Source organism: Meles meles, chromosome 16 (assembly GCF_922984935.1).
Source record: "Meles meles chromosome 16, mMelMel3.1 paternal haplotype, whole genome shotgun sequence".
NCBI lineage: Eukaryota > Metazoa > Chordata > Mammalia > Carnivora > Mustelidae > Meles > Meles meles.
Genome location: NC_060081.1, coordinates 26,638,975 through 26,655,212, shown reverse-complemented (window position 1 = coordinate 26,655,212; position 16,238 = coordinate 26,638,975). Strand labels below are relative to the sequence as shown.

At 43.7% G+C, this 16,238-nt stretch overlaps 1 protein-coding gene across 8 annotated transcripts in view; it reads right to left on the bottom strand.

Annotated features, from left to right (window-relative positions):
- The window catches only part of C16H2orf92 (chromosome 16 C2orf92 homolog), a 45,018-nt gene extending 29,009 nt beyond the window's left edge, over positions 1 to 16,009 (bottom strand). For 3 of the 8 annotated variants that reach the window (XM_045980102.1, XM_045980095.1, XM_045980103.1), the window contains exons 1-6: positions 15,704 to 16,009; positions 14,240 to 14,540; positions 8,125 to 8,189; positions 6,707 to 6,867; positions 1,700 to 1,822; positions 1,529 to 1,591 (exon numbers count right to left, since the gene is read on the bottom strand). In XM_045980102.1, the coding sequence (XP_045836058.1) occupies positions 1,529 to 1,591; positions 1,700 to 1,822; positions 6,707 to 6,851 (331 nt within the window). In that variant the 5' untranslated portion in view covers positions 6,852 to 6,867; positions 8,125 to 8,189; positions 14,240 to 14,540; positions 15,704 to 16,009. Of the gene's footprint in view, positions 1 to 1,528; positions 1,592 to 1,699; positions 1,836 to 6,706; positions 6,868 to 8,124; positions 8,190 to 14,239; positions 14,541 to 15,048; positions 15,469 to 15,703 lie in introns of those variants that run through there. The other 5 variants (XM_045980097.1, XM_045980100.1, XM_045980098.1 and 2 more) reach the window with 5 other exon arrangements.
- Positions 16,010 to 16,238: the final 229 nt, after the last annotated feature.

The following is a 16,238-nucleotide window of genomic DNA, read 5'->3' as shown; positions in this document are numbered from 1 at the left end:
CATTGATATGATATTTATACTAAGTCCTTTTTTAAGGGTTGTTGTTACATTGGTGGGTAGTCTACTTACTTGATAAAATAGGTGCTTACAACAGCAACACCCAAAAATCAGCTAAAGGAATTACTAGTAAAATGATGAGTTCTCATTACCACCCTTTCCATGACAGATTTGCTGACCTACAAGATCCTGAATTGTTGCTCAGAGAAAACCTGGAAAGTTTATTGGTGGCCCCCCAATGCCAAGGCCAACACTGACATGGTGCTGGGCAGGTCAGTAGGCCTTTAGGGGATGATGGGATCTTCCCAAACCCCAAACCAGACACCCACCTTCACACTTACTCACTCCCCTTCCACACATGTGGGGTGGGATTCAGAGACTTGGGGCTTCTGCAAGAAGGACAAAAGTCTCTGATTCCTGGGTGAGAATTCCCAGAAGCACAGTAAGGCGGCTGCAAGAGCTGTCTGCATCCCTTCACTCATTCAGTCATGGTAACTACCCACCCTGCAACCAGCCAGACACTCAGTGCAGGTCCCCTGGAGCCTCTTTAATAGCACACATGGAGGCAGGACAAACCCAGAATTTCCAACAAGGGGCAGTTCCTGGAAAAAAAGGTCCATGCCCTGTGTAGAGAGATGGCCCCCTTCCAAGCAGGATTGGCAGGCATAGTTCTGCAATCAGAACATCCAACAGGTCCTAACCCAGAGGGAAGCATCAGTGCTCACACTCCTGAGAGCTCTTTCTCAGACCAGATGTAACTCTCAGTGTCTACCCTTGACCCACACACACCACCAGAGACGAGAGCTCTCTCAGGGCAAAAAGTCCCAGGGCAGGATTATCCCACACCAAGGAATCTGATCACTGGTGTGGGAGAGAAGGGAGGAGGAGCTGTCTGTCTCTTTTTAACCATCTCTCCAGGGGATCCTCATGCTCAGCTAGGGCTGATGACCTGGGGAGAAGGTTTATCTCAGCCTCAGGCCTCACCATCCACTGCTACAGGAATCTCCCGGGCCCCTCATCAGGCAGATGTGATGCTGCTGGTCTAAGGCGGGATCCGGCTCAGCACCTGAAATAATCCCCACATGGTGGCCCTGCTCTGCTGCACGGAGCCCTCTCTGAGGACCAGAATCCTTGCCAAGTGTTTATCTTCCATACTTTCCTAATTTCCTGGGACTCTGACACTTTAAAGAACTTGCTGTAGCCTCAACGCCAGCACTTTACCTCCCATCAAAACATCGGGTTATGGGCACCTGGGTGGCTCAGTGGGGTAAGCCTCTGCTTTTGGCTCAGGTCATGATCTCAGTGTCCTGGGATCCAACCCCACATCGGGCTCTCCGCTCCGCAGGGAACCTGCTTTCTCCTCTCTCTCTGCAGCCTCTCTGCCTACTTGTGATCTCTCTCTCTGTGTCAAATAAATAAATAAAATCTTTAAAAAAAAAAAAACCAATATTGGGTTAGCAGAGAGATGACCTTCGAGAAGGGTGAGACTCTTTCAAACAGTATGGTAGCTTCACACTAAGGAGGTACTTACCAAATATTTTAGCTAAACCTTCATCCATATTTTTTGAACTTGATGAAAATTCAGTATTTGAACCTGTGGAGAAAATAAACCTTAGCTGTGATTAAATCATTTATTGGACCGACACGAAATCTTTTAAACCACTATTCTTTTACACGGTGTTTCCAGAGAAGCACACTTTACCTGCTCTAGGAGGAAGAGCACCGGACTTGGGTTCTGGGTGCCTTATGGTCTCGGGCAGTGAAGTTCTGAGGAACTTGGTTTTCCCATCTGAGACTGGTAGGAAAGGCGCCAACCACAAGAGGCCTGTGAGGAGGGGCTGAGATGAAATTTGCTGATGTCATCTGTGGACAGAAACGTGCCCTCCCCTTATCACACACCAGTGTTGGGAACTACGATGACCAGCAAGAAGGGACACTGGATCCAAGCATGGTTGTGCTCGGTGCTCAGTTTTGGAGGGGAGCAAACACAGATGGACACACTCAATAAGCACTTTCCCCTCCATAGGAAACGATGCCAACAAGCCATGACTTTGACCATCTTGGAAATGGGATGCCTTCTTGTTTGGGAGGACAGGGAACAACCATGCTGTGTACACTGCACTGATCCACACAAGGGTCTATGTTTGGAGGGGATTCAGAGGACCTCAGGCCACGCCTATCTGACCTGTTTGATTAGTACAAGGAATTCCTGATGTTGTCACTGCGGAATAAACAAAGGAAGGTACAAACGGAAGAGTACTGGGTCAACAGTCTCCCCTAGGACGCCATGGACTGATTTCAAGACTCTGCTGACACTCAGGTGGCCGCATCAAAGATATGGATTAACTGTGCTAAAAAAAAATGTAGCAACTCATATTTTTAACTATATTTTCAGGCTTTCTCTTTATGGATGTTGTGACAGGTCAAGGCCAGTCCTTTCTGCAGCCCCAGGGGATTAAGAAAACCACCAAGGAAGAGACACCTATCCCCTAATGAAGTGTTGCTAGGGCCATAGCACCCACTCACTGAGTGCCCAGCATTCATTAAGTATCTGGAAGAATCTGAACTTCTTACAACCAGTGGCAATGCTGATTCCCACCTGGTTTCCTGGCAGAAAATCTGCATAGCCATTGGTAATGTGTGCTCATGGAGGCTTTCAGCTCTACACAAAAATTGGCAATGAGATAGTTAATAGTACACAGACATTGCTTCCAGGTCTGATGGCTTTTTGGTAAATGAAAGAAATAAAAAGTTCTCTTTTGCTGAGACATTAGTAAATCATTAAGAATCAATACGGGGGGGGGGGGGGTGCCTGCCTGGGCGGCTCATGGGTTAAAGCCTCTGTCTTCGGCTCAGGTCATGGTCCCAGGGTCCTGGGATTGAGCCCCGCATTGGGCTCTCTGCTCAGCGGAGAGCCTGCTTCCCCCTCTCTCTCTCTCTGCCTGCCTCTCTGCCTACTTGTGATCTCTGTCTGTCAAATAAATAAATAAAATATTAAAAAAAAAAAAAAAGAATCAATACACTGGCAGTGAAAGTAAGCCCAGGCAGTGAAACGTTTGTTCCCAAAAACACTTTGGTTTTTAAAGTGTCCTGATAAAGAGTAGTCACATTCCCCCCTTTTCCCAATGTCACCCCTGATGGACAATTTGTATGATGTACCTCCTATCCTTTTTGCTTTGCTCCACAGGCCCAGTATCTTTATACCGAGAGAATTTGCCAGAATGCTATCAGCCAATTAGTTTAGTAAATATTAAAACTAGTTCCAAATGCAGTAAAACCCTAAAATAGAGGATGTAAATCTAGTATTCCCTTCGAAAAATCTATGTTCCTAAAATATTCACAACAGCATTATTCAGATAGCTAAAAAGTGGAAATGACCCAACTGTGGCAGAGGCATGCAAGGGAATATTGTTGGGCCACAGAAAGAATTTAAGTACTGACACAGGCTACAGTGTGAATGAACCATGAAACCTATTACACAAAAGAAGCCAGTCACAGAAGATCACATGCTGTGTGATTCCATATACGAAATATCCAGAGGAGACAAATCTAGAGAGAGCAATCAGTACGTGAGTGGTTGCTAGGGGCTGTGGGAAAGAAGGAATGGAGCATGAAAGCTAGTGAGCGTGATAGTACTTCTGGAATGATGAAAATGTTCTAAAATTAAGCAGTGTTGGGATGCCTCGGTGGTTCAGTCAGCTGAGCGTCTGCCTTCGGCTCAGGTCATGATCCCAGGGTGCTGGGATCAAGCGCCACGTTGGGCTCCTTGCTCAGCGTAGAGTCTGCTTCTCCCTCTGCCTGCTGCTCTCCCTGCTTGTGCTCACTCTTTCTCTCTCTCTCTCTTTCTGGCAAATAAATAAATAAATCCTTTCTTTTTTTAAAGATTTCATTTATTTATTTGACAGAGATCACAAGTAGACAGAGGGGCAGGCAGAGAGAGAGGAAGGGAAGCAGGCTCCCCACCGAGCAGAGAGCCTGATGCGGGGCTCAATTTCAGGACCCGGGATCATGACCTGAGCCGAAGGCAGAGGCTTTAACCCACTGAACCACCCAGGCGCCCCTAAATAAAATCTTTTAAAAAATAAATTAAATTAAATTAAGCAATGGTGATTCACAACTCTGTGAATATACTAAAAAGCACTGAATTATTTATTTAAAAGGGTGAATTTTATGTTATGTGAATTATATCTCAATAAAGCTATTTTTAAAACGTTTGTGTGCATTTGTATGTGTGTGTGTGTTTATATGAGGGGATAGATGAAACAAGATTGGCCTAATTAGTGCATAGAGGTTCATACTAATCTTTCTACTTTTGTATATGTTTGAAAATTTTTATAACAAAAAGCTTGGTGCCTACGGGCTACCCTCCCACAGAGGTCTTTTGAGAAAGCTTCAGTCAGGAAAAATGTTAAAGTTACCTGCTTCTGAGCAAGAAGTCCTATGGTAAATTCAGGAGGTAAGGAAGGTAGAGGTGGAGAGAAATCCTATGTTCACCATTCCACCTGGAGGAGGACACTATCCCTGCCTAATTAGGTTCACAGTGAGTCTCTTACTTGGGTATCTGCCATACTATACTTGTGACAGGACCTTTGAGAGGGCAGAGCTCTGTACCTTGCCAATAGTCCAGGAAGAGAACAAAGAAGAGGGTCTCTGCTCCTCTCTTCTTTGCCATAGTCTGTATATCTCCTGAAATCCTTCAGCCATAATGGCCTCAAGCTCCAGGATACTGCGGAACCAGAAGGTCTGTGAAGTCACACCAAGAAGCAAGGTGGGAGGCAGTTCTACAGGGGATTGGGGGAGGGCCTGGTGTCTGAGGACAGGGACCACTGGCCACCCTAAGGAAATAGGCTTTCCACCCACTCCCTTTGGCTCTGAAGTGCCTTCCTCCATCCTGTGTGCACTGTAGCCTAAAGATGGTAGGATATTAACCAGGACTCTTACGTTGTACATGACAGAAAAATCAACTAAATCAGCTTAAGTGAGGGCCACCTGGCTGGCTCAGTCAGTGGAGCATGTGACTCTTGATCTTGGGTTTGTGAGTTTGAGCCCTATGTCAGATGCGGAGATTACTTTAAAAGCACACACACAGGGGTGCCTGGGTGGCTCAGTGGGTTAAAGACTCTGCCTTTGGCTCAGGTCATGATCCCAGGGTCCTGGGCTTGAGCCCCGCATCGGGCTCTCTGCTCAGCAGGGAGCCTGCTTCCTCCTCTCTCTCTGCCTGCCTCTCTGCCTACTTGTGATCTCTGTCTGTTAAATAAATAATCTTAAAAAAAAAAAAAAGGCACACACACACACACACACACAAACATAAATCAGCTATAGGGTAGCCAGAAAAATCTTATGCTAAATTAAGATATCACATTAGGAAAGTATTGTTATTTATTGTATTATATATGTATTATGTATGATTCTAACTCTAGAGCACCTGGGTGGCTCAGTCGGTTAACTGTTTGTGGCTCAGGTCATGATTCCAGGGTCCTGAGATGGAGTCCCGCATCAGGCTCCCTGCTCAGCAGGGAGTCTGCTTTTCCTTCTCCCCAGCCCCCACTGATGCGCACGCGCGCTCTTGCTCTCGTTCTCTCTCTCACTCCCTCTCTCAAATAAATAAGTAAAATCTAAAAAATATATATATATGATTATAACTCTGAAAATACAAACGTAAGTATGAATGGATGTTGTCACATGTGTATCACTGTTTCCCCTATTATGTTTTATAAATATTAAACTTTTTTTTAAGATTTTGTTTATTCATTTGTCAGAGAGAGAGAGAGAGAGCACAAGCAGGGGGAACAGTTGGCAGAAAGAGGAGTAGGCTCCCTGATGAGCAGGGAGTCCAATGCAAGACTTGATCCAAGACTCGATCCCTGGACCTTGGGATCATAACCTGAGCTGAAGGCAGACACTTAACTGACTGAGCCACCCAGGAGTCCCAATATTAAACTATTTTTAAAGGAAAAGTCTTTATATTTTAGCACCTTTAACTGCACATTTTTTTCTTGCATTTTTATTTTACACTGGATCCCACAAATTATGTAGCCAGCCCTGCCCTTTAGCCTTTAAGCTCATGCACTATATGCAGTCTGGGACTAAAGAGGTCTTTAGGGGACAAAAAGTTACACAAAAAGTTACACAGCAGAATTCTGAGGACTCAGACATTAGGTTGTGGGGACTGCCATTAAAAAAAAGCACCACAAAATGAGGGAAGGAGCCCTTAAATAATAGACATCTATTGTTTTGTACTTCTGGAGGCTAGAAGTCCAAGATCAAGATCAAGGTGTCAGGGGCGCCTGGGTGGCTCAGTGGATTAAGCCGCTGCCTTCGGCTCAGGTCATGATCTCAGGGTCCTGGGATCGAGCCCCGCATCGGGTTCTCTGCTCCGCAGGGACCCTGCTTCCTCCTCTCTCTCTCTGCCTGCCTCTCTGCCTACTTGTGATCTCTCTGTGTCAAATAAATAAATAAAATCAAGATCAAGGTGTCAGCAGGATTGGTTCTTTTTTTTTTTTTTTTACGATTTTATTTATTTATTTGACAGAGAGAGAGATCACAAGTAGGCAGAGAGGCAGGCAGAGAGAGAGGAGGAAGCAGGCTCCCTGCAGAGCAGAGAGCCCGATGCGGGGCTCGATCCCAGGACCCTGAGATCATGACCTGAGCCGAAGGCAGCGGCCCAATCCACTGAGCCACCCAGGCGCCCCGCAGGATTGGTTCTTACTGACGCCTTTCCTCTTGGCTTGGAAGTAGTTGTCTTCACCCTCCATCCTCACATTCTCTTTCCTCCACATGTATATGTGTCCAAATTTCCTCTTCTTATAATGATACAAGTCATTCGGGCTTAGGACCCACCCTGAGAACTTCATTCTAACTTGATTGCCTCTGTAAAGAGAACCCAAATAAAGCCACATTCTTAGGTACCATGGGCGAGGATATCAACATAAATTTATGTACGATTCAATCTATAACATTAGGTAATGGCAGCCCCATAAAAATTACTTCTCTAAAATATCTTCACAAAAACAAAACACAGGGGTGCCTGGGTGGCTCAGTGGGTTGGGCCGCTGCCTTCGGCTCAGGTCATGATCTCAGGGTCCTGGGATCGAGTCCCGCATCGGGCTCTCTGCTCGGCAGGGAGCCTGCTTCCTCCTCTCTCTCTCTCTGCCTGCCTCTTTGCCTACTTGTGGTCTCTCTGTCAGATAAATAAATAAAATCTTAAAAAAAAAACACACACACACAGAACAACAACAAAACCAACATATAAAACAACGCAAGACTCACACCCTCAGCATAACCAAAAGAGAAAATGTCCAACTTCAAATTATCAGTAAATAGAAAAATAAATACTAACTCCAGGTACTGACTCCCTCACTTCTGCCACTTGCCTTTGTAGCGAAAAAACACAGCAGTCCAAAATGGTCTAAAATCTCCAGAAAGAATAAACCTACCCTATGTGTGGACACAAAAATGTGTCTTGATAGTTGGGGAAAAAAATCCCCAGAGGTAGAAAAGACATGAGAAAAGAGATGGGTGAAGCTTCAGTGGAGCAAAACCTTGGAAAGGGCTGAGTGTGGGCTAGGTGTGAGGTGGAAATGGAGTCTTCTAGGGGCCTTTTACCAGGGAGTCTTCATACAATGCTGAGGGTTAGTAGAAACCAAGGCGATGGGAAATAGGCTAACTTCAAACTCAAGATGCATAACCACCTAACTCTTGATCCCCACTGCCCACTCCTTTTATTTTCCCCATCTCAGCAACAAATCTGTTCATCATGCACTCCGGCCAACATCCAGGATTCATCCTAGACTCCTCCTTTTCTCTCTCACCACACATCCAGTCCATGAACAAATCCTCTCTGTTCAGTTTTCCCCCACATCCCCAAGTCTGGCCACCTTGCCCACCTCCATTGTTCCTGTGGGGACTACACCAGCATCACCTTCATTTTACTGCTGATGAAAAAAGAGGCCAGATAAGTCCCCTTAACATTCTTCAGGCCACTGCTGAATCCCAGTGAGTCCTATTCCTGGAATCTTCACTACCTCCTTTCCCGTTTACCCCTTCCCTTCCCTTGCATTGGTTCACATCACCAGAGGAAGAGAATTCAGGCTGCTTTGCAACCTAAGTGCACACTATAGCACTTACCTTTAAGTTATCATTAGGCTTTTTGTGCCTCATTTCTCTTATTTCCAGGTGGATTTGTTGAGTATCTAGGCATGAAGGGAAAACATCTATAATTATGCAGTCATCCAGGTCTAGAAGAGGAGTCAATAAACTTTTTCTATAAAAAGCCAAATAGAAAATATTTTGGGCTTCACAGACCACATATGTCTCTGTCATATATTCTTCTTTGTTTATTGTTGTTATTGTTACCTTTTTTAAAGATTTTTTAAATTCATTTATTTGGGAGAGAGAGAGAGCATGAACAGGGTGGAGGAGCAGAGGGAGAGGGAGATGATAACCGACTCCTTGCTGAGCAGGGAACTCAATGTGGGGCTCAATCCCAGGACCCTGAGATCATGACCTGAGCTGAAGGCAGGAACTTAACTGATTGAGCCACCCAGGTGCCCCTATTGTTCTTTTAATAATGCAAAAACCACTGGGAAAAAACCAATGAAACCAAAAGCTGGTTCTTTGAGATAATCAATAAAATAGATAAACCTCTTGCCAGACAGATGAGGGGGAAAATACAGAAGACAACCATTACCAATATCAGGAACGAGAGAGTAGACATCACTACAGAAACTACAGATGTTAAAGGAAAATGACATTATATTATGAACAACATTTTGCCAATAGATTCTACAAGTTAGATAAAACACAGAGTGCTTGAAAGATACAAACAGAACTTGCTCAAGAAATATAAATAGGGGCACCTGGTTGGCTCAGTCATCTGCCTTTGGCTCAGGTCATCATCCCAGGGTCCTGGGATCAAGACCCTTATAGGGCTGCCTGCTTCTCCCTCTCCCACGCCCTCTCCTTGTGTTCCCTCTCTCGCTGTGTCTCTCTTTGTCAAATAAATAAAATTATTTTTAAAAAGAGAAAAAATAAATAACCTAAATAGCTCTGCAAAAAAGAAATTGCTTTTCTTTCTAAAAAAGAAAAAGCTCTATATTAAAGAAACTGAATTTGTGGGTAGAAACTTTCCCACAAAGAAAACTCGAAGTCCAGATGGCTTCACCGGTTAACTCTACCAATATTTAAGGCATAAATACAATCAACTCTATACAAACTTCTGAAAAGTTGAAACTGAGGAAATACTTCTTAATTCATTCTGTGAGACCAGCATTATCCTGATACCAAACCAGACAAAGATACTATAATAAAAGAAAACTATAGGCCCATATCTTTCATAAAAGATGCAAGAATCTTTTTTCTAAAGATTTATTTACTTATTTGAGAGAGATCCCCACTGAGCAGGAAGCCCAACGTGGGGCTCAATCCCAGTACCCTGGGATCATGACCTGAGCTGAAGGCAGAGGCTTTAACCCACTGAGCCACCCAGGTGCCCAATCTAAGAATTTTTTTTTTTAAAGATTTTATTTATTTATTTGACAGAGAGAGATCACAAGTAGGCAGAGAGGTAGGCAGAGAGAGTGAGAAGGAAGCAGGCTCCCTGCCAAGCAGAGAGCCCGATGCGGGACTCGATCCCAGCATCCCGAGATCATGACCTGAGCCGAAGGCAGCGGCTTAAACCATTGAGTCACCCAGGCGCCCCCAATCTAAGAATTTTTAACAAAATTTTAGCAAATTGAATCCAACAGTGTTTTTTAAAGGGTAACATACTACAACTAAGTGTGTTTTATCCCAGGAATGCAAGTTTGCTTGAACATTCAAAAATAGATAACTTTAATTAATCACATTAATAGAAAAATCATATGATCATCACATTAGATGCAGAAAAAGCACTTGACAAATTCTAACATCCATTTAAGATAAAACTTTCATTGATGTAAAATAAAGGGAACTTTCTCTGGGGTACCTGGGTGGCTCAGTGGGTTGGGCCTTTGCCTCCAGCATAGGTCATAATCTCAGGGTCTTGGGATCAAGCCCTGCATCCGGCTCTCTGCTCAGCAGGGGGCCTGCTTCCCCCTCTCTCTCAGCCTGCCTCTCTGCCTACTTGTGATCAATCTCTCTGTCAAATAAATAAATAAAATCTTTTAAAAAAATAATAAAGGGAACTTTCTCGGTTTGATAAAAGACATCTATAAAAAATCTATAGTAACATATCATAGCAAAATGCTGTCTCCCTAATCTCAGGATCAGTGCAAAAATGTTATTCTCACCACTTTCATTCAACAGTGTTCTAAAGGTCCACTCATGCAATAAAGCAATAAAAAGAAACGAAAGGCATACAAATTAGAAAAGAAGAAGGAGGGGCATCTGGGTGGCTCAGTTGGTTAAGCCTCAGACTTCATTGCAGCTCAGGTCATGATCTCAGGGTGGTGACATAGAGCCCCACATGGGGCTCCAGGCTGGGTGTGGAGCCTGCTCAATATTCTCTCTCCCTCTGCCCCTCCCCTGCCTTGAGCTCAGGTCATACCCTGGGGTCCTGGGATGGAGTCCCACATTGGGCTCCCTGCTCCAAGGGAGCCTGCCTCTGCCCCTCCCCGTCACTTGAGCTCTCTGGTGCTCTCTCAAATAAATAAACTCTTTTTAAAAATAATAATAATAAACAGACAACCAATTTAAAAATGGGATTGAGAGTTGAAGACACTTTACTGAAGAAGACATATGGATGACAAGTGAGTACATGAATAGATGCTCAGGGGACACCTGGGTGGCTAAGGCAGTTAAGCATCTGCCTTCAGCTCAGTTCATGATTCCAGGGTCCTGGGATCAAGCCCCTAATCAGGCTCCCTGCTCTAGGAAGCCTGCTTCTCGCTTCTCCCTCCTCCTCTGCCTGCCGCTCCCCCTCTTTTTGCTCTCTCGCTCTCTCTCCCTCTGTGTCAAAAAAAAAATAAAAATAATAAAATCTTAAAAATATATAATAAAATAGGGGCACTTGGGTGGCTCAGTCAGTTAAGTGTCTGCCTTTGGCTCAGGTCATGATCCCAGGGGATCCAGACCCACATTAGTCTCTTTGCTCAGCAGGAAGCCTGTTTCTCCCTCTCCCTCTGCCTATAGCTCCCCCTGCTTCTGCTCTCTTGCTCTCTGTCAAATAAATAAATTAATTAAAATTAAAATTAAATAAATAATTAAAATTACTAAACACTTAAAAGTAACAAACATGTTGCATGCAGTAACATGAAACAATCTCAAAATACATACGCTGAGTGAAAGAAGTTAGACAACAAAAGAAATACATACAGATGAGTCCACTTACGTAGTCCATTTCCATACAATTTAAAATTTCACTGTATTACAATTCATTCTACACATTTAAATATATAAATACTGTATTATGCCTGTGTAGTCATATACAATAGAAAATTCCAGAAAATGACAATAAATCTATAGTACAGAAAGTTCTGGCTAGTGCTTGTCCAAGGATAAAGGGGTTGAAATGGGAGGAAAGGAAGGGATTACCAAGGTGCATGATGAACTGCAGGGCAATGGATATTTTCATTATCCTGATTGGGAAAATGGTTTCATGGTGTATTCATATTTGTCAAAACTCACAAAACTGCCTTATTTATATACATGCGGTTTGCAGTTTACTGTATGTCATTTGCATTTTCACAGAGCTTAAGAAAATACAATGTATAACAAGGTGACCCTATGTTTTCACCTGTGAGATATACAAAAATGAAACAGAATGATAAGGTTCTGATTTGAAGATGGCAAATTACACCCAGGCATCTGGCTCTTCAGTTCACCCCAATCTTCCACCCTAGGTTCCCAAGGTAATAATAAGATAAGATCTTAAAAGGAAATCCAACACTCAAGGGAAGTACTCAGGCTACAGCAAGAATTCATCCAATTTTCAGAGTTAATTTAGTTGACAGTGTTTCCTTAATAGTTTTGTTTGATCACTAATTTTTCTCTAATCATTGGTGGCCTCAGATGGGTACCTGTAGTAGAAAGGATGAGGAGGTGACATCAGGCATAGGACATTCCGTTCTCTCTGTCTGTCTCTCAAGAAGTCCCCAAAGACCTATCTAATGGTTCCTCCATGTGTGCTGAGAACTGACCTGCACTGGCTACTTTATTACTAATGTGGGTATAAGGAAAATACTGATACTGAGAAGATCAAAGGACTCTAAGTGCTAGAGAGACATTCGGGTAAGAAATGGGGGAGATGCTGAGAGGAGCTAGAAGGAGCAAGGAGGGAGTGGCTGGCCTTGTGGGTTTGGGGGATTCTCTCACCTTATGACTCCCTCCTGCCCCTCCCTGTTTTTCTTTCTTTTTGTTCCTTTCCTTGTCCAAAGTAAGGTTTCTGAGCTTTTCCTCTTTGTGGTTATCTCAGGGAATAACTGATAATCTTACCCCTGTGCTGGGTTCGCTGTGTAGCTAATGTGTATTTTGGGGGCCCCTTTCAGGCACTCCTCCCTCAGCACTGTTGCCCCAGCTGCCCAGGTTCATGGAGTTTCTTTGCAAGCAGAACCCAAGCACTTCTTTCATAAATGCTTGGCTGTTTGTCATGCAGATACTTTTTCACTTCAGTTTTTTCACTTCATTTAAAAAGCAATATATCTTAAAGGCAGACATACAGACCAGAGGACTAGAATAGAGAGCCCAGAAATAAGCCCTCACATATATGGTCAAATGATTTTTGACCACAGTGCCAAAACCATTCAATGCGGAAAGGACAGTCTTTTCAACAAATGGTGCTGGGGAAAGTGGATATCCACATGCAAAAGAATGAAGCTGGACTCTCACCCAACACAACATACAAAAAACTCAAAATGGGTCAAAGACCTAAATATAAGAACTAAAACTATAAAATCCTTAAAATAAAACAGGGCAAGGGGTTCCTGGGTGGCTCAGTCAGTTGAAGTCAGCATCTGACTTCAGCTCAGGTCATGATCTCAGGGTCCTGGGACCCAGCCCTTGGTGGGCTCTCCTCAACAGGGAGTCTGCCTTTCCCTCTGCCCCTCCCCCGGCTCATGTGCAAATGAGCGCTCATGCTCATTCTCTCTCTCTCCCTCTCTAATAAATAAATAAATACTCTTTTTAAAAATTTTTAAAAAATAAAACAGGGCAAAAGCTTCAGGACATTGGATTTGGTGATGATTTCTCAGATATGAAACCAAAGACACAGACAACAACAACAAAGATAGACAAATTAGGCTTCCTGAAAATGCAAAAAAAAATGTGCATCAGACGACACTATTAACAGAGTAAAAAGGCAATCCACGGAATGGGGGGAAATATTTGCAAATATCTGATAAAGGATTAATATCCAGAATGTGTAGAGAGCTCGTAAAACTCAACAACAAATAATTGATTCAGAAGTCGACAAAAGATTTGAATTGACATTGCTCCAAAGAAGATATATAAATGGCCAATAAGCACATGAAAAAATGCTCAACATCACAAATCATTACAGCAATGCAAATCAAAATGATGATGAGATACCATCTTAAACCCATCATGTTGGCTGCTAAAAACAAAAACAAAAGCAGAAAATAACAAGTGCTAATGAGACTGTGGAGAAACTAGAACCCTCTTGGGCTGTTGTTAGGAATATAAAATGGTGCAGCTGCTATGGAAAACAGCATGTTCCTCAACAAAGTAAAAATAGAATTACCATATGATCTAGCCCACATGTGGCTATATGTGCCAAAGAATTGAAAGCAGAGTTTTAAAGAGGCTTTTACACACCCGTGTTCATAGCAGTGTTATTCCCAATAGCTAAGATGTGGAAGCAACCCAAGGTCCATCAAGAGATGAATGAATAAGCAAAATGTGGTATATTCATACAATGTAATGTTATTCAGCCTTAAAAAGAAAGGAAATCCTGTCACATGCCACAACATGGATGAATATTGAGGACATGCCAAATATAATAAGCTAGTCACAAAAGGGTAACTATTATATGATTCCACTTCCATTAGGTATCCAAATGCATAGAAACAAAATAGAACAACGGTTGCCCTGGCCTGAGGGGAGAGGAAATGGGAGTTACTGTTTAATAAGTACAAAGTTGCAGTTTTACAAGATAAAAAGAGTTCTGGAGATGGATGATGGTAATGTGGTTGCACAACATTATGAGTGTTATTTAGTACCACTCAACTTAAAAATGGTTAAGACTGCAAATTTTACGTTGTGTGTATTCTCCCACAATAAAAAAAAAAGAGGGGAAAAAAATATATACCTGAACAAGTTAAAAACAATTTAATACCGCTTTTCCACAAGGCCACCAAAGGATGGGGGTGCATGGGGCACTGTCAGCCAATTGGGCTGGGCAGCAGCATCTGCCGACGGGTCGCTGGGTTCTTCGAGGTGCAACAGAGCCTATGAGGTGAAGATGAATGAAGGTCATCCTGTTGTCCTCCAGAAACTGCTCACAGGACGGCTGTGATAAAACCACTGGGAGCACAACTGCGTATAATGAGCATATAGGTAGCTGCAGATGAATATTCAACTCCCAAACTATCCTGGTTAAAATTCATTCCCTAGAGGCATGCAGTTAGAAGAAAAAATGAAGAATTGGTCAAGAAGCCATGAATTGAAACACATGATGAAAATGAGTATTTAACATTGATCACCTCACGATAAATTATGTAGAAAAATACATGTTTGAGTACTTGCAATTGCTGGGCAATAAAGTCTATTATCTTTAAAATATTTTTTTTTAAAAACCACAATTCGATACCAATATATATATATATATATATATATAGTAAAAAAAAAAATTCTCCCTTCATTCACCCACATTTACCAGTGGTCCCTTTCCCATAGGAGCCCTGAACTTGCCTCATATACTCTTTGGAGACTCTCACACATGTAACATTCTGGACACTGTGTCTGGCTTTCTTTGCTTTGACTTAGCCCTGTGTCCTGATGTGTTTCATATGAAATTACATAAAACTTCATTATTTTTAATGTTTGCACACTGGCCCATTTTATGAATGCATACTTATTTTTCCATTTGCATAAAGTTCCTAAATAGGCAAAACTAACCTTTGGTGGTACAATTCAGGAAAAGGAGTCACCTCGGAAGAGGAGCTGGGCAGCGACTGAGGGAAGCGGGTAGCTTCTGGGGTGCTTGCCATGCTCTGTTCTTAAACTCAGTAACGGTTATACAAGGGTGCCCACATTGTAATAATTCACCGCACTTTTCTGTACAATGTGCTTCACTTTCACCCAATTTAATTTCACAGTTTAGTGGGAAAGTTCCAAGGAGAAGCAAATAACTATGGCTCAGTTTGGCAAATGAATTTGGGACCCGATCCCTTGCACCGCTGAGGCATCAGACCCCAGCGGGGCAGGAGGCTCCCATCAAGCAGACCCCAGCTGTTGCGGGCTGGAGACCCCCCGGGCTAGTTCCAGAGTTGTGAGGTCCCTCAGTCCCCACATCTGCAAAATGGGAATAAGAATACAGCTACCTGGGGCACCTGGGTGGCTCAGTGGGTTAAGCCTCTGCCTTCAGCTCAGGTCAATATCTCGGGATCCTGGGATCGAGCCCCACATCGGACTCTCTGCTTAGCGGGGAGCCTGCTTCCCCCTCTCTCTGCCTGCTTCTCTGCCTACTTGTTAACTTGTTAACTCTCTCTCTGTCCAATAAATGAATAAAATAAATGAATAAAATATTTAAAAAAAAAAAGAATACAGCTACCTGACGGTTAGTGCAAGGATTTCATATAATCTATGTAAAACGGGTAGAAGGGCTCCGCAAACACACAGCAGGTGTTCGACTAACGCCAGCTACCAAGTTACCACAGAACTGAAATTTTTCCACGGAAAAGGATTCTCCCCCGTGCTCAGTAAAGAAACGCTCTGGGTAAAATATCCAGCCCGGCCTCCTCGGGGACTACGAGCTCACGAAGTAGCATAGTCGCAGGTGTTGCCACTCGGGAACGAAGTTTTCCTGGACAGGTGACTCTCATACACCCCATTGACTCTGCCCGGGTCCCCTTTAAGGACCGAGCCATAACGTCATCTCGCCCCGCCAAAACCACTCAACACTGCGCAGCCTATCTTGACAGCGCCCCAGCAGTACTTCCGGGAGGCCGCAATTGGCTGGTCATCACCCAGAGGCCCCGCCCCTTGGCCCGCAGCGGGCTCCGGGGGCCCGCCGTCAATCCGCGCAAGTGGGAACGGTGATTGGCCGGGATGGGGGGAGCGCCCTCCAGCAAGCCCCGCGGGGCTGG